Genomic DNA, 27,517 nt, shown 5'->3' on the forward strand with positions numbered 1-27,517 from the left:
TACATGCATTGCAGTCTTTGGTAAACCAATAGAGTAAACTAGCTGGGGTACCCGGTGTTGCCCGTTTCCAGATCGAGTGGAGTCTTATGTGCCCTGGAGAAAGGAACTCTTGTCCTCTGGTCGGCAAGTCATGCTGTTTGTTGTTTTTCAGAGGCTCTTGATATCGATTTTTCCTTTGCATCAGCTGGAGCTTTTCCAAGTGATGTTTGTAGTCAGGCAATGGCTTCAGCACATTTGAGAACATGTCCAAGAAAAATGTATTTTGCTCCCTTCTCGTGAATGAACTCAAGTAAACTGTAACCTTGGCATATTCTCATATTTGGAGTGGCGTGATAAAACTAAAGGCAACGCTTCAAAATGTTGCCTCCTAGTACCTACTGTGGTGAACCGGGGTGAGCATCTGTAAATGAGGGAGTCTACAGAGTGAATTTTTTGCATCCAAACAGACTACACTCTTGCCAAAGACAAATGATGAATCAAAGCAAAATTTGGTAGCAGTGGGTTCAACGGTGTGGATTTGGATAGCCAAACTAACATACAGAGACACGTTCAAAACTTTTTTTGCATATAAGATTTTTGCATCCAAACAGACTACGATCTTGCCCCGGAGAAGAGAGGAATCCATGCAAAATGTGGTAGATGTGGGTTCAACAGTGTGGATTTGTATAGCCGGACAAACATACACACATGCATACATTCTGCTTTATATACAAGGATATCAAAAGTGATCCGGTGCAAAAGCCAGAACGAGTACCAGAAAAGCAAGCCTGTGCATTGTCCTGGTTCTTTGTTCAGAACCACCTTGGTTTACTTTTGGAGACTTGTCTGCTTTTTTATACATTACAATTGCCAAGAATGAAAAATCAGAATATCCCGGATATTGAGAGTGGTACTGATGTGTGCACAGATGAATGATGTATGGTCAGCAGTTGTTCGACCAGGTTTACCAAGATTGAGGAATTCTGCTGCTGCATATGCTCAGAATCGGTATATGCATCCATTTTAGGAAGGGAAGAGTAGTCCATCAAAGTACAAGGAGATACCAAGCCCTTTTCATTATTATGGATTTTTCTAGCTTGGGAGAAATGGAGCGCTGGTCCCGGCAGATAGCAATAATTTAACAAGTTATGTAAACATTATTACAGTATGAAGTGCAGATGGGGTGTGCAAACAATAGCTGGATTCTAAATAACTCCAAGGTGTTCTTCGAAGAGCCTGGTCTTCCTAAACTGAAGGAGGCTGATCAGTCTGGATTGCTACCAGGATGAAGTTCAAGAGGATTGGAGCATAGCATGGAAACATATGGATAGTCAGACAGTTAAAAACACGTTTTTGCAAGTCTTGCAAATGATTGATGGGAAACGGAGGAAGTAGTAGTATCTTTACACTTAATGTTGTCAAAGAGCCACTATTATTGTACCTTTACAATCTGCTCCTCGTTGAAACGTATTTACAGATTAAATTGATTAATCATTACAGAGACAAAATAATATTTTCTCTTTGGAAGGCAAGGATAATGTGATTACATTTAGAAGTGCAGTTACTACAATTATTTGGGTCTAAAACAGCTATGCAGACTATGGTTCAGTTTTTGTGATGCAGTACATTGGTGTTCACATCCAACAATCATGGACCGTAATATAAATTCACCTCATTGGCCATTGAGTCATTTCACAGTGGCCAGCAGGCCACATGAATCAAAGCATTTCCACCATTGATGGCCACAATACTTTACATGGAATTGCAAAGATGGTGTGTAAAACCCCAGTTTAAGCAGAAATTATAGACCGGGAAATCCCCCAACTCAGTAACGCAAATAGTCAAAGTAAATGGTAAAGCCCGCTTTATTAACAATCCACTTAAAGCAGGGACAGCATACAAGCAACACAATCTTAAAGCTCTACAGCTGTACAGGTCATCAACACATGAGCCAACAATAGGAGTTGGGGGAGAGAAGCCCAGGAACTTCTTTCGTTTCAATTAAATAAGATAATATCCCTTATTCCTGGGCCACGGGCCAGAGTAACCCCCTCGTAGTTGACCTTTCCAGATGCTTTCGTTCAGAGAATATGTGGGGAGTTGAAGCATGCACCCGTCTGTTTGGCTCTTATGAATATACACTGGTCATTAATTATGGGTCACATGTGAGGACCATGTTCTGAATGATTTCACCCTGCATTTGTTGAGAGCTTTGCTAATATGAACGCGAGTGTTATTACTTTTCTAACCACAGGGGACCTGGTCAATCCATTCTTTATGAAGTTTTAGCTTATGATTAGTCGGCACCTGGCATTTAAAGGCTGGTTGTTCCTTAACTAATCTGAGAAAGATAGGTTTTGTGCCTTGTGAATTATCATCAAGTGTTCCTTTCTGAACCGTCTTTGCACTCCATAATGTTTGTAACCTTTGCCTGGTTCGTGCAGCTACCGTCTGTGCTCTGCACGTATCTGTATTTCAGTTAATTTATTGATTCTAATGCATGCTGCAACTTCCATTTTTAGAAAAGATAGCTACCTTTTTCTGTTGCATCTCTACGTTAGTAAGCTATACACGCATATCATTCATGTTGCATTTTAGCTTGTCCAGTATGGTCGCCATAGTGCAAAGCCTGTGGCACCAGTGCAATATTGGGGTGGGGTAAGGGCAGTAGGCATGAAGAACGCAATCTGCCTGTCAAGAGGATGAAATTATGCATTCACACAACAAGAGCTACTTTTTTTTTTAATAACCAACTATTTAATTTACAAAAATTGTGTGCCTGCAAGAAATATTCCTATTTTGTGTACACCAACCTTAACCTGTAACCTTTTTGCAAAGAAGCAGAAAGATTAAAACTGCAAGTCCTTAATCCACATTTGATCACTGCATGAGGATTAAGGATACAGAAATTGTATGTGCCACACGGGAGGGACTCCCCAATCTTAGTTCCTGTGGTTTCCAATATTATGACATGGTCCGGTGCCTCACCAAATTGGGGGGGCAAGGGTGCACAGGCATCCCTCCCAAAACGGGGCGGATGGCCTACCAAGGCATATGCAGAAGCCAATGCTATCCCAGAGATGGTGTAAAAGTGTTAGGATGGCATTAGTCCTTAAACTCCCACAATGTGTCTTGAATGTTGACATTGGCACCACTGTCGATCACCCGCTGCCATGCAACTTTGTTTCTGGTCAGAGTTCTCAGTTTTGTTTCAGGATTGGAAGATCCACAATGCTACGTAGCAGCAGATAACCACAACAGAAGCCACCAGCCATGATCTGGCCACAGACAATGGCGCCGAAACAGTCAGAAGGAATTATACTCATCACTGCCCAGCATGAATACCACATTACAATTACCTGCAAGAAACTGTACGAAAAGGGGCAGTGCCAAGAGAGGTTTAGAATGATGTTCCATGGGATGACCAAACCTCAGGGAAAAGAACAGACTTCGATAGACTCACAGATTCAGGTGAGAGGTTTAACCAATGCAGGTGGGGGTTGAACAGGTCTGGGCAGTAAAGTAACTGGTATAAAAGATCATTAGCAGTGAGACATTAGTGAAAGGTCTTTGGGTTAGGTCAAGAAGTCTACCAAGAGACCCGACAGAGAACGGAAGGTAGACCAAAGTGCTGAGGAGATAGTGGAAGTGTTGAATGCAAGCATAGGTATGGCATTTAATGATTTCTACCAAGATGAAACAGTAAATCTGATTGTCTAAGTGTTGGGGCAAACTGGTGCGGGAGAACAGAGGAGAACGAGAGAGTGAAGGTAGAGAAGGGAAGAAGGTGAGAGTGTAGATGGAGTAGGGGAAGTTGGAGACAGGAGTGAGTTATTTGTGCAGGAGGGAAGAAAGTGAGTGTGTAGGCAGAGTAGGTGAGTTTCAAGAAAGCTAGATGTATCTGGTGGAGTGTGGAGGGAGAGGTAGAAAGACAGACGGAGACAGTGAACATAAGACAAACTCAGGGGGTGGAGGGTGGTGAGGTAGAGTGAGACCAAGGGGGTAATAGGAGAACAGAAGGCAGAGCAAGGAGTCGTAAGATTAGAGAGGAGAGTGAAAGCAAGGGCAGATGCCTTGAAGAATACAGACATAGGGCCTCATCACGAGTATGGCAGTAGCCATGCCGCCCCATACTGGGTCCGGGTTTCTGGAATGAGGAATTACCGGGCCATTCAGACCTTGGAGGGCCCGATAATTCCCTTTACTGGAACCCGGACCATCCCCATTCCCATTCGAGCCCCCATAGGGCTCAATGGGAATGGGGAGGATGTTAACAACGGGCCCGTTAATTACATGCCCGTTGTTAGCATCCTGGTCTGCTCGAGGGACCCTCTAAGGAAGTCTGGTAAAACCAGGTGTCCTTTGCGGGACCCACAAGCAGACCTTGTAATGAGGTGGTAGCGGGTTAACCGCGCCGGCAGCTCTACCAGTGTCGTTAACCCCCTACCGCCTTCCTCGAAATGAGGCCCATAGTCTTGCAGCACACTGATAAGATCTTGGGGAAACCGGTAAAATATAGAACCCATAGTTAGGCTCAGAAGGAGCAAGTTACAGAAGGGCTGAGCCTTTATGTTTATGTTAGATCAGGCAGTAGGATCACAGTACTCTACACTCTATGACATTGGGGAATGGGGAATCCTGGGCAAGGGTGGAGGGAGCCCACAGGAAGACAAGGGTCCAGGTAGGGAAACCTACTAGCTTTAACCACGATCATAAGAAATCTCCTGTTGTGGAAATTATTAAGAAATACCTTTGAACTATTCTTAGCTTTCATAATCTCCACAATCCAATCTGTGTCAATATGTTAAAGTCTTTTAAGCACCATTAGAGAAATGATGAGTAGACCAGGATTTAAAGAAACCTTGCAGTTTCAGTTGGTTATTAGGACTGGTCCAGCAATCAAGGAATTGCTAAACCTTTTCCAATCCACCTGCTAAAACGGTCATTCAGGTATTAGTGGAACTTTCAGGTGCAAATGATGGGGCACATTCTGCTCAGCACTGTGCAAATATGAAGCAAGGACTGCACAAATAGAACATGAGGAAAAAAAAGAATCCAATTTGTCAAGTTCCTTTGTATATGCCATGTGTCTAGTCCTTAGAAAAAGTTCAACTAAAGTTACCCATATGAGAAATGGTTCCATTATAATTTCCCACAGGTCGTTTTCACTGAAGCCTGGTTCCTTGGGCCCTGTTTCCCGGGCTTCCTTCGGTGATGTGGTGAATCATTACCTTTAAGCAGCCTCTTCTCGGTCCTTTCCTAATGCAGGGGGGACAGCTCCGCAAATACTCTTCACCCCCCACTCTCCTCCCCTCTGGTCCAGTTCTGTATTCAGCAGGGGACTCCCCGCCCCGCTCCCCTCATCGCCCCACCAGCTCTCGTGTTCGACATTCTCTCGCACGCAGGTACCTCAAACACCCACTCCTTACCTCACAGTCCACGGCAGCCGCCTCTTATTCACTGTGCAGTAAAAGCATGCCCAGATTCCAACAGGCGGCCGTTCAATGAAAGAAAACCTAGGTTATAAAACTATATAATAGGTTTCACAACCTTTTGCAAAACAAACTACACCAAAAAGCCATAGGTTTTATTACTCTACTGTGAATTTCTAACAAAATTGTTACCAAAGGGATAGTGGATTTTATTGGTTCCCCTTTTTATAAATATTGTACGTATCAATATTTATGATGCGTCTTAAAGCGCTTGCATTTTCCAGTGCTTAACCTTGATGTACACTGATTCACTTGTGAGAATAATTTATTAAGTTGCTGTTTTGTTTTCTCTCCAGAATATGCGTTTTAAATATGTGCAAACATTTTAGTTTTTGTAAATTAATAAAAGTGTGCATTTTGATAACCTAGGAACCACTCGAGTCTTTATGCCAGATTTAATTTTGTACTATAAGATATAGAGCTCATATATGCAGTTGTGGCAGGGCGACCTACTCTGTGAGTATGTGTGTATTGCCCCGACTCAGAGTAGGTCTGCATGCTGTATAAAAGGAAACATACAGGGGTGACCACACACAGTGTGATTTTCTGCAACATGCAGGTTCAACTAGGCGGTTCTAAAATCCAGAGCATATGCTCTGTATTTCCACATATATGCAGTCAGTGCCTTATATTTCTACACAAAGCATTTTTATTTTCGTGCTTACATAAGATGTTGGCCAAATCTCCCTGTGTGGATATCCAAGTAAAAAACTTGGTGTGTGTGGCTTGGTTGCCTTGTATATACAATTGTTTGGTGCATGGTTTATGTTACTATTTTCCAGGAATCTAATATTGAGCCTTTTTCTTTTCTCTTTTCGTCTCGTCTATAGGTGTTTGACCTACTATTGAGGATGTATATGGGCCATAGCATGTTAGCCACAAACATATCCATTAACTGCCGATAAACAGTTCTGCGATATTGGTAAGATATAATTGTGTGGTGCCTTCCTGGTATCTCAAAACTAGATAAGGCATGGATTTCTGGTCCTAAACCAATTCTGCTCCTCCAATGTTCTTTTCAGATGCTACACACCACACCAATCAGGTTGCCCCTGAGGGAGATCGCCTTAACCACTTTGTGGGATTGAAACATGTAGGGCTTATCCAAGTTTCTCTTAATTCAAACACCGACACTGGACTTTCCGTTTGGCCTGCTTTAACTTTCCTGAACAGCGGTGTTCTTTTGAATTCCCGTGTCTCCATTATGTGTTTTATTTTTGTTTTTCTGTACGTGACAATTTGATGTTAACTCTTTAAAACTGCACTAGATGACTTTTGATGTGGCATCTTTTGATGAATTTATTCTATCCATTTGAGTGTATATATTGTATAGCTGTACTATGTATTGCACATGGACACTTTGAAACCTGCTCTGAATTGTAGTGTTTGTCTTTTGATAAGTCCCTTATGAATACATTCATTTTATAGGATAAAGACGTATGTTCTCAGGAACAGAAAGAACAATTGGTTTTGCATATTGTTTCATGAACCCAGCAGTCGTTTTACTGAAAGGGTTTTCTTGAGGTCTCCTGTGTATGTTGTTGCTACATGTAGTAACCTTGCCAGGATAATGTGGCTAGAGCTCTCCGTCTAAGGTATTAACTTAACAGGTACACAACCTACACTGCTGGATGGAGTTGCTTCACATTTGTTTCAGGAGTGGTCTAAAGTAGTGCACATGTTCCTTGTGTTGGCTGGTATAAAAAAAAAAAAAAAGATCAACAGATCATCCAGGAATCAAAATCTCATAATAGAGATTTGTCAATAACAATATTCCACCAGAGTCTTGCATTTTAAGAAGTATTTTTTCTTTAAAAAAAGAAAACTCCACCTGTTAAATGGCAATAACAAGTAGTTCTTTGAGGGAGATGAGCAGGTGACCAAGTATGACAGAATAGCTAAAACTAGAGTTGTAATAACATGTTCCGGTTTAAGCTACCCTTTAAAGTATGGTGCAATTACTTTGTGTACGTTATTGTGGACTTGTCCAAATATGGCACTCCACACAGTGGAACCTATTGAGTGATTTAGCATACATCTCCCATGATGCATTGCGGGGTGCTGAGAAACCTGCTTCTTCAGAAGCAAAAGTGGATGTCTTAATATAGTGTTTTGCTTGGTGAAACGCAAGAGGAAATGGAAAGATGTGGAGACTGTTTATCACACTAATTCTTCATGTGAAAGGGTTCTACTTTGTGTTTTGCCAAGGCGAGTGGAAGCCGGCACATCTGAGCGCAGCTCACCTCCCAGTCTGCTGAAAGTGCAGTTTCCTTTTTTTCTGGGAGGGGGTGGGGTGCGAGGGAGAGCCAGCGTGTATGTGCATACCTTCTTGTCTCCCCATCAAAGTGGAACATGTTTTGTTTGGCTCCTTATTGCCTGCCCAAAACACAATGTGTCGCTGGGCGCCGATTGAGGCCTTACTCAAAAGGCTTGAGTGTGCCAAGCTGAGGTAGTGCCTGCAGAGCTTTGGGTGTGGCATTTCCACTTAGCCCGGAAGAGAGGAGAGTCAGGGAGTTCAAGTGAAGTTGGAATTGTTTTTGTTCATGCTGCAAGCATGCATACGAGTTGGGGTGGTGTGTGTGTGCATGCAAGTATGTGCATTAGAGTGGGTGTGTAAGGGATGTACAAATATGAAGAAGCAAGAGGGTGCAAGTGACTGTGTGACTAAATGTGTATGTAGAATGAAAGAGTGCAAATAGCACAAGGGTGCTTTGGGCAATTTTAAGGCGAGGCCACTGTGTGTGTGTACTTGATAGAGCAAATACTGAAATGATGGGGCATGCCAAAAGTATTGTGAACTATTAGGGCCAAAACTGGCATAAGGAGGTAGAGTTGGTGGTGTTTTAAGGAGTCCAAGAATGAGAGTGTCTATTATTGAATTTGTGAATATAGAAAAAGTACCAACACTACAAGGGTGTATTTAGACACATTTGAAAAAAAATCATGCGGATGTACTTTAAAGGAGCAATGGTGTTTAAAGGAGTGAAGTTGGCAAAAGCCATCATAAGTGTAATTGTAGGGGCCCATGCGTGTCGGATAGGGCAAAGCAAGGTACATTCCCAGTTTAGGGGTACTGGAATGTCAGAGTGGGTAAGGAGGGGTGAAGGATGCACCTACTTTGCACAGAAGGTGCACCTTCAATATGGTTGTAAAACCCTCTATGGGCCGCGTTGCCTTTATCTCGAGCAGAAGAGCATTCCAGTGATAAGGGGTGGAAGATTGAATAGACATGGAGATCAGATGGGACGAGCACATTGTCAGGGAGCAGGAAGCTAGACCCCGATTTATAACATCCTTTGATTTATGGCCGAAATGAGAGAAAGATATATGTAGCATGCCATATCTGGCCAATAAAAGGGTAATATCTAAGAGTGAGCAGTGGTTGGTGGGGAACCATATAGTATGACTGATCTTTGTTTTTCTGTCTGTGAGAAAGAAGGTTGCAGAGGTCTGCACAATTACCATATCAATGTGCAGGTAAGTTTTATATTTGTGTTTCAGGCAAGTAGAGGAGTATACCCAGGCTGTTCCTACACCTATGGACTTTAAAAGCAGCATTATATAGCTACAAGGAACTTGTGTTCATTAACTTCTATCTTTTAATTGATGTACATAGTTGGCACATGATTTACTCCTTTACATCTCAAATGCTTTATATTAGGGATCGCAACAAAGAAGGTTGGTCAAGGAGGAAAAAAAGCCAACCGCAGAACCAGCATATGTGTTATAGTCAGAGTCAAAGCAAAACATAAAAAGGGAAGAAGACTGCACCGAGAAAGATCCTCCCTGGAGGAATCAAGAGCTGGCGGAAGGCTAGCCGCAGAGAACAGGGGACATGGCCCTCCCTGAACATACACTGTGTTCACATTTGTCCAAGCTGGAGAATCAGAGGTCCCGTAGCAAACGAGATTCCAACCATGCCCGTCGGAGAAAGATGCTAACAGAGAGGGAGCAGACCTGAGAACAGAGGAGAAATGGTGACCACAGGAAGGTACACGGAAGTCCACAGCAAAAAAATGGCAGTTCCGCGAAGCCACCAGAGCACGCCGGTAACACCACAAAAGAGAACTAGATTACTGTTTCATAATTTTGGGATTACAGAGAACGAAGGAGGCAGTTGGAGAAAGTCAAATAACCCTCTAGGGAAAATGGGGCTCCGGATTTCAGCCAGGACAGAATTTGAACAAAAACACAGACTGACTGTAAGGGGTGTGAGACTCTGGTGTGAGACGCTGAAGTGAATCTGGTGTGAGTCAGCATTGTGAATACATGGAAAACATACAAGGTAAAAGGGAGGCTTGAATTTGTCATTACATAAAAGCTGATATCATTTGGACACCACGGTTCAAAATGGAATGAATTGCAATTAAATATAACACTAACAATTTACTTACTAACACCCCTACATTACTAATCTATCCCCACACTAATGATAAAGGCAACTCAGTCCCTAGCTCTTTAGTGTAAAATGTTGGTGCAGAACAATGGTACAAGCCGGCTCAGTTTATGAAATTGTACCAGCACAAGCTGACAATTCTGACAAGCTGACACCTCCTCTATCGAAAAGATAACTCATAAAATCCACCACCTTCTCTGCAGTAAACGTCTTAAGTGCAGTCGCCTCAACCCACCTAGAAGTGTAATCCACCAAGACAACAATAAATCTGAGATTTCCACCCAGAACATCTAAGGGTCCCATTAGGTGAATTGCAACCTTTCCCCATACTTCATTTGGACCTTCCACGGGATACACAGGTCGTGGTTGGGAGCTTTGCTTTTGTCGCTCACCGCGCACGCTGCACACTCTTACCTCTTTTACATGACTATCCATCTTGGGCCACCAGTAAAACTCCCTTAATCTCCTCTTTGTCATTGATCTGCCTAAATGGCCCTCATGGGCTAATGCAACCAGCTTACCCCTAAGCGACACTGGGGGTATAAGTCCATGACCCCTAGCAACTCCCCATGGCCCTTCAGACAATTCATGCCAGACATGGCCATAGCACTTTTTCAAATCCTCATACAAAACCCCATTCCTAATAGCAATACAAATCTTAGTGTCACGTCATCGGTGCATTCCTTGTTCCACATCATTTCATCAATAGCTGGCATTATCCCTGCTACCATAGTGTACTCATCCATATCCATCTTGTTTTTCTCTCCCTCATTCTCTACCCGGGGAAGCCGTGACAGACAATCTGCTACAGCATTTCTTGCGCCAAGGATGTACTCTACTTTAAAATTGTATTCATTCATGTCTGACATCCACCTCATTATCCTTGACGATGCATGCGACAATCCCCTGTTGGTCAGAACGTGTGAAAGTGGCTTATGATCGGTCTGCAACGTGTATTGCACACCCCACAAGAATGTCTTTGATGCCCAAACAGCCTCTAATGCCTCTCTTTCAATTACGGCATACCTTTGCTTTGCTCAGCATCCTTCGAAACTCTGGATGCAAAAGCTATAGGGCGATACTCCCCTCCATCCCACTGCTCCAGAACTGCGCCAAAACCCATTTCACTGGCATCAACTGTTAGGATGGACTTTTTGCATGGGGAAAGTGAACTTAAAGAAGGGGCACTGTTAACTTCACCTTTCAGTTCTTCAAATTCAACTTGACATTCTTTGGACCAATCAAAGCGAACTCCTTTTTTCAACAATGCCCTCATTCACAGCCTTTTCAGCGTATGATGCCACAAAGCAACTATAATATTCTGCAAGACCCATGAACGATCAAAGTTGGTCCTGGTTTACAGGAGCAGGTGTATTTTTAAGCACCTTGACCAGATCCTCCTTGGGATGTATGCCACTTGCGTCTAAAGTGTGACCCAGGTAAGTTGCACTAGATACTCGTAACATTTACTCAACTTGACAGTAAGCCCACTCCTTTTCAATATCTCCATTACCCCACGCCCCCTCCCGTTATGCTGGTCACAATTCTTCCCCCCTAGGCTAGAATGTCATCCTGAAAACATTCAACCCCCAACATCCCCCCAAATAGTTTCTGCATTATCCTCTGAAATACTGCAGACGCTGATGCTAACGCTAACCCAAATGGCATCCGACAAAATCGGAATGCACCAAAAGGTGTTACAAAGGATGTCAGCGGGGACTACACATTGAGGTCAATCTGGTGGTATGCAGATGATAAATCGAAGGTGGAAAAGTGAGAGGCCGCTCCAATCATGGTAAGCATTTCCTTATTAGGTAGGGGATGTCCAACTACCCAATGCCAGCCTTTAAATCTTTGAGGTTGACACACATCCTCATACTCCCATCAGCCGTCTGTGCTAAAACTACAGGGGCTAGCCACTCTGAACTCTCCACTTCTATCACGCCAGCTTCCTTGATTTTTACCAACTAATTTTTTAGCCCTTTGCGGGCTAACATAGGAACCCTCCTAACCTTATGCACACTTGGAACGACACCCCTTTTAAGTATTATTTTGAGAGAGAATCCCTTAAGTTTTCCTTATGTTGAGGAAAACACAGTGGGAAACTCCTCCTTGAGAACTTCTGCAGTAAGCTCTGCTCCCTCTATCCCGCACTTTCCAGTTTCACTCACACTCGACATAGGAATCACTTTTCCAGGTCGAATTTCAATATCCAAAGCGGCCCGCTCATCCCATCCTACCACAGAATCCCCCTTGTGAGCTACATGAAGCTTCCCACGGGTACTACTTCCCTCAAACACAATGGTGTCCCATTCAAATCCCAGTACTTTTATAGGGACACAACCGTAAGCACACAGATTGATGTCCGAGGGTAACAAATCAGCTACTTGCTTGTTAAAGCTTGTAACGTATAGCTCGGGAGATATCATTGTGTAAGGGGAGCCGGTGTCTACCATCATTCTCATTGGCACACTATTAACTTTGAGCGTGGCCCATGCGCCCCTTCTCCTGTGACCGTTTCCCACACTCAACAATAAGCCTTCTGGCAATCACTCGCTGGTGAACTCTGTCACCCACATATCCTACAACTGACACATCGTCTTCCGGTTGATCTGGATCCAACATTCTGATGGATTGTCTATTCTGTAAGGTGCTCCTGCACATCCGAGCGTAATGTCCTCTCCCTTTACACTTCCTGCAGTCTGCTGTGGAGGCAGGACATTCCTTGGAACCAGCTGCATGCCCGCGCCATCCACATCTCTTGCAAACTTCTCTTGGAGCTGACGTCCCTTTGTTGTCTCTGAATCTGCCTTTGTGGTCATTTCTTTTCGGCATTATGGCGTGGACATTTCTTACAGCCATTTCCATGCCGCTCTTCGACTCTTCTATAGCTCTAGCTATTTCTATCACTTTCTCCAGTGGCGGGTCTTTCTCTATCCAAAGTCTTTCCCTCACTCGAGTCACTTGTACAAATCATAATTTGATCTTGTATATACACTCGTTGACCAAACCAGTAAACTTTCACGTTGCTATCAGGTTGTGTAAGGCCATTATGTAAGTGTCTATGCTCTCTACAGTTCCCTGTGCTCTAGAGAAAAAGTGGTACCTCTCTAATACTATGTTGGCCCTTTTTCCAAACCGTGCCTCCAACTTTGCTAGTGCTGTCTCATATGCAAGTACTGCTCCCTCAGCCCCGTCCCCACCTTCTGCACTCTGTGTGCGGGGAGCGCACCTCCAGACCAGGAAGGTGTCTAAAGATTCTCAATCCTTCTTTCCCCGAACAGTTTAATAATGCAGCTTCCTTGTCGTCAGTCAATCTGGCTCTGCCTGCTGCCCTTAAGTACACTTTAAATATATCTGCTCACAGGTCCCAGGCGATGGGAGGCTCTCTGGGGTTAAGGAGAAATGCAGGGGGTGGTCGTGCATTGCTCTGTTGCATGTTGGACTGGGTTGGGAATCGACCTTATGTAGTTGCAGAAAATGCAGGGAGCTGTATGTGGGAAAGATGCGCTGCTGCACTCTAAGCTTCCTTGTGTCTGTGTTAGCTGAGATCAGCACTTGTGCCGGCCTGTCCTGCCCTCTTTAGCCTTCATATGCACTCTAGCTTTCCTTGTGGCTGCGTCAAGTGAGGGCAGCACTTGTGTGGACCTGTCCCTTCTGTCTCTGCTGTTTCAGCGGCTACGTGCAATCAGCTGATCGAGGAGGGCAGTCCTTGGTGAGGCTCCGTGTGAGTTATTGCGTTGCCCGTGCCGCGCTCGACCCCTGAGGCTTGGGGAGCGCAGGCGGATGTGTGGGGAGGTCCCGCCTCCTAGGCCGTGGCAGTCTTATGAGGCTGCATCTCTCGAGATCCTCCTGGCTGGCAGCAGCGCCGAGGAGCGCACCGGTACAGGAGGGGCAGCTTTGTTAGGCTACCCACCTGTGCGGTTTCACTTCTGGCTGCCGCGTGCACCTCGCTCGACCCCTTCCTTGATGGGGAGCACAGGCCCTCGCAGGCTACAAGGAAACTGTGCTGTTCGCTTCGCTCGTGAATCCGGAGGCGGCAGCGGATGGCAGGGAGACTGTCTGGCTGGGCTTCTGCCAACAGGCCGTGGGCCATACAGGGTTGATTGCTCCTCGTCGCCAATGTAGTAATTTGAGATGACAAGGGATGTACGGTGGAAGTACCTTTAATCCATCAACCCTGAGCCCAGCTGGACCCTCCTTCAGCCACCAACTGACATTACATGGAACCCTGAACATTGGTAAACAAGATTATGCTACTACGTAGATGGTGACCCATGGAATGCCGAGGTGAGAATATTCTGTGTAAGCCTAGAGCTTACATCATAAAATTTTTTGAGGAGTGACTGCGTCACATTTTGGTCCTGGCCCTCATCAGTTTGGGGGCTCGCTCTGGTCCATATGCTCTTGTCCCCGTTGGGCACCCTGAGGGGAGGGCATCTCTGCCCCACATTATCTTGAGGTTACACTCAGGTTTCTTGGGACCCTTCAAAGTTACTGGCAGTTCTTTTCCCCTGGTCTTAGACATTGTTGCATGTTTCAGTCTTTGCTAAAGACCTGGTGTCTGACTCCTGGCAGGTGGCAACTCTTCCCTGGTTCCCTCTCGGTGTATGGGAAATATAAAAGTTATCCCTTCTCTGCTCGTCTCGTTTGTGTGGCAGGAGATGTGAGTTGATGACTGAGATCTCTAGTAAACTGTGTAATGGATCGTCAATTGGGGCTGAAATCCTGCACCTCCAAGATGTTTTCCACTAGACACAGTCCCCTTGCTCCAGCTGGGAGGGAAATCTCTTCCTTTCCTTGGCTCCTAATTAGGTAAGTGACCGTTTTTGTCCTCCTATGGTATTTTCCAGTCTTGGGAGGTGGGTTAATGCTATCCCCTTGGCCTGGGGGCCTAGCGTTGCTATTTCAACTCCAATTGTCCCTCACTAGGGTTGGCTTAGGGCCTGCTGCTGCCAGCATGTGCCCTTGTTTGCCCCTTTCCGGCACCGGGTCCTCCTGGTTCTCAGTCCATACTTTGTGCCCTAAAGCAGGCCTCAACACCTCCTCCGCTCTCCCCCCAGGGTGTGATCTTGGTTGTGCCTCTCTCACCTTTCTCCTCTGTGTCTGAGCTTCTCCCCCTGCCGACTTGGATCGCAGGCTTATAACTCTGAAACACTGGGGGGTGCCCTGTGTCCTTCTCCGCTCTACTTTGGGGGTTTTCTGAAGGTCTCTCCCTATATGCCATGGTTGCTCCCCTCTGAGGCTTCCGATTGAATAGGAGATCCTCCTTTCCCAGATCGGCTTACCGTTTTGTATTCTCCATGGTTGACAGAAGGGTACAGGCGGTCCTCTCATGGCTCCTTCACGGCTGCCTCCTTCACCATGTCTGGAACTGTGTCGCTGCTGGTTCAGCAGAGTCGGGTCCTTCTCTGAAGTTCCTAGGGGCTTCTCAACACACCAGACGCTTGATTATCCTGCAGTCTCCTGGGCGGTCCACCGATCGCCATACTCTCCTCTCTGCACTGGAGCTCCCACTGTCCCCGCCCGCACAGGTTTTCCATATTCTGGTGAGCCTGGTGCTCAGAGCTTGTGCAGGGTGGCGTCCTGGGCTTCGCGTCAACTTCTCCCTCTGGTGGGGCCAGTTCTTCTGCAGCAAGTTGGATGGCCCCCTGATTTACAGGCTTCCCACGTTCCACTTTCACTGCCTGTGGAGGGATCTATGTGCAAATGTATACCTGGAGGCCCAGAGGTTCAGAAGGCCCAGAGGTTCAGAAGAGCATCGGTCACAGTGCTCTCCCCACAGCAGCCTTCCTGGAATCAGCCCCCCCACCCCCCAATTAAATCCTTTGAGTGTTAATTGCCAGAGCAGAGAGATCAGGGAGCTGCAGAGGGGGTCATATGTTAATTGGTGTACCTCTTCCTATACTCTGTGCGTTATGAGGGAGACCAGATTTATACGAGAGCCCCACAGTTCTCCCAAGAGCCTCTTAGACAAATGCCTGCATGTTACAAAGAAGGGCAACATCCAAACTTTGTTACGGTACACATTCCTTGGAGATGAGGTGACTACCCGAGTATCAGGGAGGAACAGCAGCAGTCTTTGTAGGAACTGGAGACCGTCGGCCAGAGTTGTTGGACAGATATTAAACAGCCACACACTATTGTCTAACGTGCTATGCGGGCCATTTTGGATGAGAGGGCAGAGGACCATTTGGTTCAGGCAAGAGAGGATAGTCACTGCGATGCCATAGATATGGTTACAGAAAATCAATTGGATCAAGATAGTCTGCTGTTAGCAGAATAAAGGAGAATCCCAAGCAGACTATTTGGATAGGTTGAAAATTATATTCACTCAACATTCTATTACCACCGAGCCAGATGCGCCAGCACAGGGGGCAACAGCTAATTTGTTTGTTACTGGACATTTACCTGAGGTCCAAGTAGAACTTAAGTGTGTACATTGGGTGGCAGACCAAACTGTTTCTGGAGCTACTGGTGGTTGTGAATCATTGTGCTGTGTGCAAGGAATAAAGAGATGTTTGTGAGTAAACTGTTGAGTACGAATGCAGAGCTTACAGGGACAGAAGCACAATGTACATGCACTCATCGAAAGGGCTGGGGCAGACCAAGGGATAGGGGCAGGGACGCCCTGGGGCATTCAAATGAACTTGGGGCCTGCCAGATAATCAGAGGCAGTGGGGCCCACTGGTTCTGTGTGATATTTCTGCATTTTAAAGACTGAACACAAGAGACAGATATTTTCAGCCGTTTTTATGTTTGCTTTAAAATGCTGAAATAGCACATACTGTCCGCTCCCCACCAGTTATCCCTTCCCCACCCTCTCCCACTGGTTGTCTTGTTAAGCAGGGGAGGGGGTTTAACGCCACCCACAAATCCCCCCCATTTCCCCACCCATCACCCCTTCCCAGCACAACACACACACACACACAGAAAGACACTCACCTGATACTCCTGCAACAATTCCTGGGTCTCGCCATGCCACTCAGCCCCTGCATGCACTCGTGTGTGGCAGGAGCATGAAAGTTGATTTAGAAAGACTGCAGTCACAGAGCAGCGTTTCTAAAATAGATTTTCATTCCCGGTACAACGTGAAATCTATTTATTTACTTAATACCAGGCCCAGCAGATCAGAGGCCTCGGGGACTGGCAGATAAGCAGAGAACAAAGGGTTGGCCAAACCAACAGGGACCCATGCCAGGCCCTTTGGTTTGTAATTACCAAAAATATAAGCTATTGAAAGAACAAGTGTCCATACATACCACAGAGACTGTATCCAAATGGGACAGGGTGACAAACTCCCCATGCAAGGGAGCTGGCCCCCTACTTCAGATGTTCCACAGAGTCCCCAGCTCCCCCCACCCAACAATCATTTGCAAGTAGATCAAGGTGGCCATGTGTCCAGTGTGATGTTGTGGAGGTGAAACCTGTATCTTTTTAAAAAAATATTTTTATTGGTTTCATAACAAGAAATAAACAAAGTAAAGAAAAGCATCCTTGGCGATTGGTTAAGCATATCAAGAAAACAACCCAACCCCCCCCCCCCCTAAACCACGGTTAGTTCACTGTTCCTCTCTAGTTCGTGCCCATATCCGGGCAACACTCTCCACTCTGCTCCGTATCATCCGCCTCAGGGTGGAGAAAAGGCACCGTCAGGGCCACCCAGTGATGTAGTTCCTCGCTGGAATCCAGTCTTTGCACATGAATAGCAGTTTCCCATGCCACGGTTTCAGCTATGATACACTTCGTGAGGTCTCCCCACCATAGGGGCATATATGGACCTCTGGGGCTTTCCCACCCCATGGCAATACGACTTTTGGCTGTAATGTATATAAAGTCAGTGAGCTTGGATAGGGGTTTGTTCTTCCTGTTTCGCCTGTATTTGCCAAGGATGCAGGCTGTAGGCTCGTCCACCTCAACTACGATGTCTGCGCCAGCCACTCTGTCCTTCACTTGTGACCAGAACTCCCTGATTACTGAGCAGCCCCAGAACATGCGAGTCATGCCCGCTCTGGGTTCACTGCATTTGGGGCATGACTGGGTTCCAGCACCCGTGAATCTTGATACGGCTTCCAGTGTGAGGTACGCTCTATTGGTAATATACAGTTGAATGAGCTGTAAGCGGGCATTCCTGGAGACCTTCTTATGATAGTGGGTAATGTCACCCCAATCTTGGTCTTCAGAAACAAGGCCCAGTTCAGTTTCCAACCAACTCCTACATTTGAGGTCTCCCCTGGTCGTACCCCATAAAAGGGCTTTGTAGATTTGTGAGGTTTCGTGGCCCCCCTCAGCGGAGTTCAATATCATTTTGATGCATTTGTTCTCCTCAGTCAGGTCAGCTGCGACGGGCCATCTCCTGCACAAGGCCTGTGCAACCACCCTGTGCAACAGGAACTGTCCTGCCGGGAGGCCAGTGGTTTCACAGAGTTCCGAAAAAGTTACTATTTCCTGTTCTTGAATTAAGTCCCCCAGGGTGGCCACCCCGAGGGGCTCCCATCGTGTACGTGTTTCAACATGCCCCCAAGAGTGATTAACCATGAATGCAGCGATAGGGATCTGTGGGGAGAACGGGTCGTCTGACCCGACCAGTTTGCAGGCCCTTTTCCAAAGCCGGATCCCGAGCTTGGGGAGGTAAGGGCAGTGACTCGTAGCACCCTCCCAAACCTGCATCATGTTTAGTAGGTATGGGGATAATACATCAGCCCTGTGGATGCATACTGTGAGGAACTGCCATCTGTCAAGCATGTATAAGCCTCAGCTTTTTAGCAGTTTGTATTTATCAAACTACACAGATCAATCCATCTCTGAAAGGGAAATCTGCCGATTACATAACCCTTTCACAAGCTCCATGCCCAAAGCATAGAGTGTACATGTGCCCTGCTGCGCGAGTATCCTAAATTGCAGCACCTACTCTACCAGTGGCACAGAGCAGATTGAGGTCACAGATGCCCTCTTGACGGGAACAGTGACAGCCAAGTCTCTGCAGCGAAGGGGCTGCATTTAAGATATTCACACCTGTTTGAACAACTGCGCTACTTTGAAAATCGTGTCCTGGTGGCACATGGAACTGTAAATATAAGCCATACTAGACTTGGGGTCTGATGGTCAGCATCTCAGTTGTCCAAACCACAATACATTGATACCACATATGTCAGTCCTCTCACCCCATTTCATCTGAGGAAGTGTGTATTTGTTCGAGATAAAACTCCCCATGCCCACTGACAGGACCGTAATCTTGGGTGATTGTCTCTCTTTGCTCCTTTGTAAGGGCAGGCAATCTCCTTTCTGAAGGGGCAGCAACATTACCCAGGAAGCTGGCCTGGGAGCAGGAATCAAGGGGCAAACCCATTACCAAAGTGCTAGACCTCAAACCAGTGTACTGCATTTCTAAAAGCCTTTCATTCGATTGAGCATGGAGGTGGCAGGGTTAGTGTAGCCAGGATGCCCTCTGTACAGTTTGAAGAAGAGTCTGCATTTTTTCTCCGAGCCTCTTTCCTGCCCCCTCCACTTCATGTAGCACAAAGCACTTTGGGTGCAATGTCAGAAAGGCGAACTCCACTCAGAGGTAGGAATTGGATCCTTACTCTGGTTCTTCAGTTGTGAGATGAAGGCAGGTGTTTTGAGGCAGAGGCAAGCTCTATCCCCAGCCATCCCTAGGGACCATTAAGGTGAACTCTGCTGCTGGACGAAAACCTGCATCTCTGCCAGCCACTGTGTTCCCTAGGACCTGACTGTGTTGCAAGACCCCTTAAAAGGTGTGCTTGGGAGCCAGAGAAAAGGACTAGACTGGACCTTGAGACCCTCGAGTGGGATACTCGGCTCCTCAAAGCCCATGCAGCCAAGATCCCCGTGTTGTCAATGGCAACTTGTAGCAAGCCGTGATTCTAGCGTGTTAACAGGTTTGATGGACAAGAGTTTATTGAATCAACTAACTCATTAACACTACCATTTTTTGACATCAGAGAAGTTGCTGTCCTATCCTGACAATGTAGTTTATTTGAAGAAGAGACACCAAGTGTAGTTGATGGCTCTCCACAAGATATGGAGTTAATCCCCCCCTCCCTTAAAAATGGATAACCCCACCTTAGTCTCAAGAGGGGGGGTGCGGGGGGTGAGGAGTTTGGACAATATAATAGATTGCACGTAGGCAGACAGGGAGATGGGATAACATTCTGGATATTGCATACAAATAATGAATTGCACTTCCTAGGAATGTTCAAACGGTACATATCTACAACTACATAGCAACATATGGTCGTTACATCATAATTCTAAATTGAACAGAAACCTTGGCCACTTTGCAATGCTCCACGTACCAGATGTGACATAAGTGTGGATCATGCAAAAGAATCATGAGCTCAGCTAACATTACCAGAAAGTTACATGTATGCTACATTGAGTTTACCTGACTGTATCTTCGAATGAAGCTGTATGCAATTGGTATATTTATGTTGAATTCCAGCCCTTGCAGAATCTTCCTTTCCATTTCAATAATTGATCGACGAGGATATTCACCTGCACAGACATATACCAAATCATCCAATTGGGGTGCCAAGCATTCCTAGTAATCAAAGAGCATTTCAATCATTATAGCTGCAGTATCAAACATCGGGTCCAAAGAACAGCCACATCTACAAAGTGTTGACACATTTCCATATACATAATCTTTCAAGCATTTTGATATATGCAAATAATGTCACAAACCACTTATTTTGTAAAATGTTTGTAGCAATGTCACTGCACTATGACCTAAAGTCACAAGGGCAGAAGACGGGTTGGATAAATAATCATAACCTTAAATATTCATTTACTAAATAAATAACTTGCCATTAGTTCTCAAATAGCAAAGGAGGTCTTCACAAGAGTTAATGTAACAAAGGTGGGACCCAGATTTGTTCTTCGTGCATCTCAAATCTGAAACTGCAGCTTTCATTGCATCACCATAGTCATTACTTCCAGTGCTTGCTAAGCAGAGAAACACTCCGGAACAGTCAAACAGATTAACCAGTCCCCTAAGTGTTTTAACTTTCACAAATGAGTGCACATTTGATGTCTCAAGTTAAGTACAACACTCCCCCAAGTGGATCATGTGAACGCCTCATTTTAACGACTGCCCAGAGGCTGTCCTGTCCTGCTGGCCATCTATGAATGCTGATGGAAGTGTGTGGCTGACAGCTCAGGACAATGTTCAGTGCTTGGTGTGCAAATGTTCTGAATGAGTCCGACGGGGCCTTCAATGGAGTGCATGATGCCTTTAGGGTTCCAGTCATCAGTATATACTTAAAGTATATGCATATGAAAACTATCTGGAATTTCTAACAGCGGCTCACAACTGCTTTGCATCTGTATTATACTAATTATAATTGTTCTTTTATAACAAGCTTAATACCAGAGAGTGGTTTCTAAGCAAGGGATCGGGATTCTAACCTGTGTTGTGCTGCGTGGTCTTGCTTCTTAGACAAACCTGTTGCACCCGAGCTATACTTGCTCTGCCATTGGATGACCACTACTGCTCTTTTTGGTTACTAAATTTGGCAACAAGCCGACAATGACTCACAAGGGCTTCAAATAATAAGTAAGGAATGTTGTGGTGGGAGGTCAGGAAAAAACAGTCCACCCACAGCTCTTCAAAGAGGTCTCCCATCCTCAATACTAGCAATGCAGTGGAGTGGAGGGGAGCAAAAGGATCCAGCTTAGTACCTATTGAGGTCTCTTCAACCGAGCAAAATCAATTCAGATGTGCAGTAGGTCTTGGCACACAGCCACACAAGGCGCCAGAATGATAAACTACTGGAACAGTCATATACAGGATATGTGGCTGGCACAAGTTAATTCAGCCCAAGATAAAGGTTCATCTATGGAGTATACCACCCGGAAGCAACATACTCTTAAAGTGCCACTCCCCACAAATGGACCCAAATCGAGGGCCCCAAGGAACTGTCTCTAAATGGGACAGTGAAACCAATTGTACTAAAGGGCTAGTGACCTGCGGCACACCTGTAACTGTGCCAGTAACCTTATCAGATTCTACAACCATTCTACATATTACAATGGCACAGTCATTCAACCCTTAACTCCTTTAAAAGATTACATGAGTGACTGAGGCCTACTGATGTGGTCCAGGCACATATCCTGTTCCCTGCAAATGTTGTTCTTGTCCTTAGTGTCCAAGCATGAATATTTGAGCAGCTGGTGGTTCAGGTGGCATGATAGTGTAAGAGTTGATAGGAAATCCATGTCAAAAGCCCCAATGAAAAGGATTACATTTTTTTAGAATCCTGCAGCTGCTATTCCAATGGCACATCAAGCTTATTTTGGGAGTTTGCAACATTGGAAAGAATTGCCTGTCAAAGGGAGGTGGAGTAGTGGAATTTATCTACCTGTGAAAATACTTTTCCTAGGAACATAGGTGCAACTTTAAAAAGGACAATTGCACTATGCCCTGCTACATTCTTAATAGCACGGGTAAGGATTGGATCATTGGGCGTTTGGATTAAAGTACCCAATAATGTACAGCCCAGTGGGTCTGGGTATTTACTTTTTTTCATTCTTCACTGGGTCTGAATGTGTCACTAGAATTCGTGAAATTGCCATCCAGCTGTACAAGTGTCATATGCCGGTGGGGATGCTAACTCTGGTTTAGCTTTTCCCGACGATTGAGGGAAGCATGTTCGACACATCTTGGTTTGTACTGGAGGCTGTGCAACACCACACAGTGGCTTGTACCATGTTTTTGACATAGCAGCATAGGTCAGCATTCCCATGCTCTGCTCCACCCTGACTGGTGCATCCTAGACCATTTAATGTGCGACTTGTGGCTTCTTGCCTGGAGCAGCCACACTGCTTTGATTGTATATTTCAACAGAGCATCATTTCATTGTTTTGCTGAGATGTGTCCACAAGTTTGCTGGTGTGTATGTAGCTACAGCGACTCACTTGAATGTTTGTGTTGTTTTGAAGTTCACATGGCAGTGTGTGAAAGGAGAACAAGTGACTGGCTGAATTATGTCCTGTTGATTATATATGATGTGGAGAGAATTGTAATGTAAGTCTGAGACGATCACCTTAGGAAAATAATGAGGTGTTGGTGCGTAGGTGGGTGTTTCAAGTGTGCTAGTAGGAGGGGTTACTTCACAAGGATGGCTGGTGTGGTGCTCTCTATTGATATACTCAAGAATAACTGGAAGCTTAAAGAAACCAGGTAGAACACATCTGCATGGACTTTCGAACACGGATGCTCACAGCTGGTCTAGGTTAGCATCAACCCCCTTTTAGGTACACTGCTCCATACAGTCCTAAACTAGCTCCCTCACCACTTAAGATCCAACAAGGCAGACAGGACACATTGCTCAAGGCACATACATGCTCTCCTGGGTTACATTCTTTCGTTCCCAAAGGGTTTAGGAATAAACTGGTTCTACCCAGCCACCAATGTCAAAGTTATGGAGAGCAAAGCGGTTTACACGAAAAAGGCCACAACTCCCTCCTCAAGACAATACTTTAAGAGGACACGCCTGCTGACAACCTCCATTTACAAAAGTGGCACTTTTTTTGGTATACCATGAAATGTTCATTTCGAAAAAAAGTCAATTTTGAAGAGACTACCCTCAAAGTTTGTCTGTATAAAAGACCGGCTGTTTTAATATTGATAGAAGGGTGATTGATCTCCCTACAGAAACACCCTGCTGAAATTGAGCATGTTCCCACAACTAGTGATGTCACAATGAAGTCTGACCGCTCAAGTAGAAACACATCACTGATTAACTTGGCTAGTAGCTACTACAGTCTTTCTTCACACAAAAGAAAGATCTCTGAAACCGCTATGGGAGCAGACTTGTGAAAAATAATTTAGAAAATAAAGAATGACTAGAAAAGGGAGAGATGAGACTGGAGAAAAATTTGTAGGAAGATTGAAGTAAAAATAAAATAGTGAAAATCACAAAGTTCTACAATAAGCGGCAGAAAAAGGGAATTAAATATGAGAACAGTACAGAAATGAAAGACAAATTGTTTTTGGTGAGTTGGGGGAGGAAGGAGCACATCTGTGTTTATAAAGCATACTGTGCCATGAACTGGGCATTTAAAGGGTATCATAAGTCGCCGATTAGTTTTGACACCATTTAAAGTTAAAGAAACGGGAGAGAAAGAAGAGAACTGAAAACCAGCCTTAACTAAATGCTTCGTGGCAGCCAATAAGAAACCAAAGTTAAACTATTCAAACCAGAAACCCAGTTAATTTGCTGGATGTACAAAAAAGGTTCATTGTAATTCAATGCAAACAGAAGTAAGCCTGGTAAAAAATGAGCAAGGTCCCCTCCTCCCCACAACTGCATAATGAATACAGCACACAATGTGTGTATTTGTGGGTTTGTAATGCACCGGCATACGTAGAAACTGCTTGATAATATGAGGGATGGGAAAGGAAAAGGAGGAGGGTAGAGGGAGAGTGTGAGGTTAAGGTTAGGGAGCACCAGCTAATATTGGCTAAGGTGCTGTATCTGTGTGTCGGGCCATCAAATCAAATGGTATGAAACACAATGAAGGAGGGTGTAAGGAGCTTCACATTCAACACAAACCTGGAGGCTGCAGTCCTCGCATGAATTGCCATCTGCCAGCGGTGTGGGAGCCCTTGCTTTTATTAACTAATGAAATGATGCAGGTAATTCCATCTCTGAAAGGGTAATCTGCTGATCAGATTCCCCCTTTCATAAGCTCCATGCCAAAAGCATAGTGTATATGTGTGTCCTGCTGTAAAAGTATTCTGATTTGCAGTGGCTGTTCTACCAGTGGCACAGCAGGTTCAGAGGACACAGTTGCCCATTTGATGGCTGAAAGGACACAGTTGCCCATTTGATGGCTGAAGTGATCTATGTTTCTGCAATGCATGTGCCGAATATAAGATATGCACCCCTGCAACAAAACTATGATGATCATACGTAGTACACACCGGTGGCATGGTAAACTCTAAAAATAAGCTATGCCAGAGTTGAGGCAAAAAAGATGAATAATTAACTGAATATGCCAACTGCAGTCCTTACTGCATCCCGCTCTGGGCAGGTTTTTTTTATTGTGCAGGTGAAAAGTAACGACTTTGGTGAGTGGATTCCCTGAATACCGCGATTGTGGCCCCTTTCCACAGGCACTGCATGTCAGGGCCATTGTTGCCCGTCTCTTCCTTCCCCGAAATGGCCGTCCTCTTCTTCAACACCGCAGTGCCTCGTAGGGTTGTCATGGAGCTGTAACCACAAGGCTGCTGATTTGGGCCTTTCCAGGCTTAACCTGGCCATCGAGAAGCCAGCAGGCGAAGAAGCCGGCACCCCACCCGAAGGCCCACACTAAGGCGCTGTCTGTTCCCCTGTCAGTCTGAGGGTCCTTCCCTAGCCCCCCCTATCCCCCCACATGTGCACATGGAGGCAGAGGAATACTTGTACACTTCTGGGCGCCCTACAATCAATGGAACCTTTTCATCTCGCTGAAGGTTAGCTGCCTCTACTAAAATCAAAGATCTCTACCTCCAAACCTCTACTGTCCCCACCAGCTCATTTGGCCTCCCACCCCCCATATTCTCTTTTAAAAAAATGATTTAACTGCACCCATTGACCACATTGTTTTCTCTGTCCTGCATAAATCTAATTTAGCTGCGCCTAGTGGCCGCATGGTGTTTTCTTTGTCTTGCAAAAACTGAATGTAGCTTTGCCCAGTGGCTGCTTGATGTTTCATTGCAGTGTGCACTACCCTCTGTCTCCCACCCCACATTTGTGCCCCCCACCCCACTTCCTCCTTGTACCTCAGTACTTCAGACTGGTAAGTGAGTACCACTGTAGCCAACTGTTGCTTTCTATATCTCCTATCGTCTCCAACTGCTTGGCTATCTTCTATCACTAAATCTGGCCAGAAGAAACTTAAGGAATAAAGGGGCTCCTACCCAGGTCTTCCTATTGCACACACCTATGTCACGGCTTCCACCAAAGAGACCCTCATCGGCTTTCTCTCTCCTATCACCTCTTCTCCCATTAATTGTGGCACTCGCTGGGAGGTTCTCCTTGACCTTTTCACCATTACCAAAGTCATCATCAAGGTCTATTTTAATGGAACCATCATGGTTCAGGGTCCCCAACCCAACCTTCTATTAGACAGGCTGCTCCCTCGCCTCTGTAACCTCCCCCGTCACTCCGGCCATGATCTGCTTCGATGTGTGCCTCCCTCCTGCTCAGCATTGGCTCCCTTGCATACTGTGCCTTCCTCTGCCTCTGCACAGGCTCCCTTGACCACTGTGTCTTCCCCATCTGCACAGGCCTTCATGCCCACTGTGCCTTCTCTGCATTGGCATCCTTACCTTGCTACACTGTCCTGTCGGCCTTGGCACCCGGCATCCTCCGCTATACCTCATGCCACCCCCAGGGGGCATTTTCCACTGTGCCCCCCACAGAAGACCCTCAAAGAGGGCAAGCTGCACCACATTGCCACTCTCAACACTCGCTCCGCTGTCAATCACTTGTCTGACATCTGCAACATTCTGGTTCTTATGGACCTGAATGTGCTCGCCATCAATGAGACATAGTTCAAGGATAGCTCTGTCATGAGCTTCTACACACTCCTCGAGGGCTACAAAATTCCCTCTGTGCCCCGGCCAAAGAAGACAGGTGGGTGGAGAGGTGGGTGTGGTTTTGGGAGGGACTAATCTTTCCAGAATGGATACCTCTGTCGATCATCCCTACTCAGGCCTACTCCTCCTTTGAGTGCCTAGTCTGCAGGCTTTCACTCCCTCCTAAATCTTCTCTCCTTATGGCCAGCTTCTATCGGTCACCAGGACAATCCACTCTGTTCCTCTCGAAATGGGCTGACCTGTCCTCTCTACTCTCCTCCACTCATCTCCTCCTTATGGGTCATGTCAACATCCACCTGGACTCTCCCAACTCCTCAGGACCTTTCTGCAACCTATGCGACTCACTCCCTCTCCATCCTACCCTCTGGCTCCATGCACACCGTGGGCCACACCTTGGATGCTCTCATCTCTATTGACATCCCTCTCACTACCTCCCTCTCTTGGACTGACTTCTCTCAACACACCTCAATCTCTCCTCTCCTCTTGCAGCAACACCCAGCACAGCTACTCAGCTTCAAAGTCACCGGACCCAAAGAGAAAGTTACAGTAGCTGCCTTTGCCTCCATCTACTCTTCTCCTCCCATTTCTGTGGCTGACTTCCATCCTGACACAGCCCTTGCTAACCTGAATCTCTCCATTCCCAACACTCTTGCCCTGTCATGAGGGTCCAACTGAAGCCTTCCAAAAAGTGCAACTCTTGTTAAGACTCCGATCTGGATGCCTGTAAGCGCAAGCGTAGGGCAGCTGAGTGGAAATGGAACTCATCTGGTGGACCATCTGACTAATTGGCCTGCATCCTCCTTCAAAGGCAATATCGACTCTGCATATGCTCCAAGAAAAGAGTCTTTATTCAAGCCTGCATCATTGCGGCGTCAAACAATGCGGCCAAACTTTTCAAAGTCTGCAAGGAAATGGCCAATCCTGCACACCCACCCAGGACATTTGCTCATCCCTGGCTGCACACTTCTACACAAAAAATCAAGACATCCTTTCCTCTTCAACACCACAGCATACACCAACACTGGAGCCTCCCTTGACCCCCCC

The 27,517-nt window shown here is 45.8% G+C and overlaps 1 protein-coding gene across 1 annotated transcript in view; it reads right to left on the bottom strand.

Annotated features, from left to right (window-relative positions):
• Positions 1-27,517, bottom strand: part of LOC138493213 (G2/mitotic-specific cyclin-B3-like) — a 491,616-nt gene that overhangs the window by 58,525 nt on the left and 405,574 nt on the right. The window contains exon 9 of the mRNA XM_069620365.1: positions 20,273-20,428. Coding sequence (XP_069476466.1) covers positions 20,273-20,428 — 156 coding nt within the window. The remainder of the gene's footprint in view (positions 1-20,272; positions 20,429-27,517) is intronic.

This window comes from Ambystoma mexicanum, chromosome 10 (genome assembly GCF_040938575.1).
Source record: "Ambystoma mexicanum isolate Mex_15411 chromosome 10, UKY_AmexF1_1, whole genome shotgun sequence".
NCBI classification, from domain to species: domain Eukaryota; kingdom Metazoa; phylum Chordata; class Amphibia; order Caudata; family Ambystomatidae; genus Ambystoma; species Ambystoma mexicanum.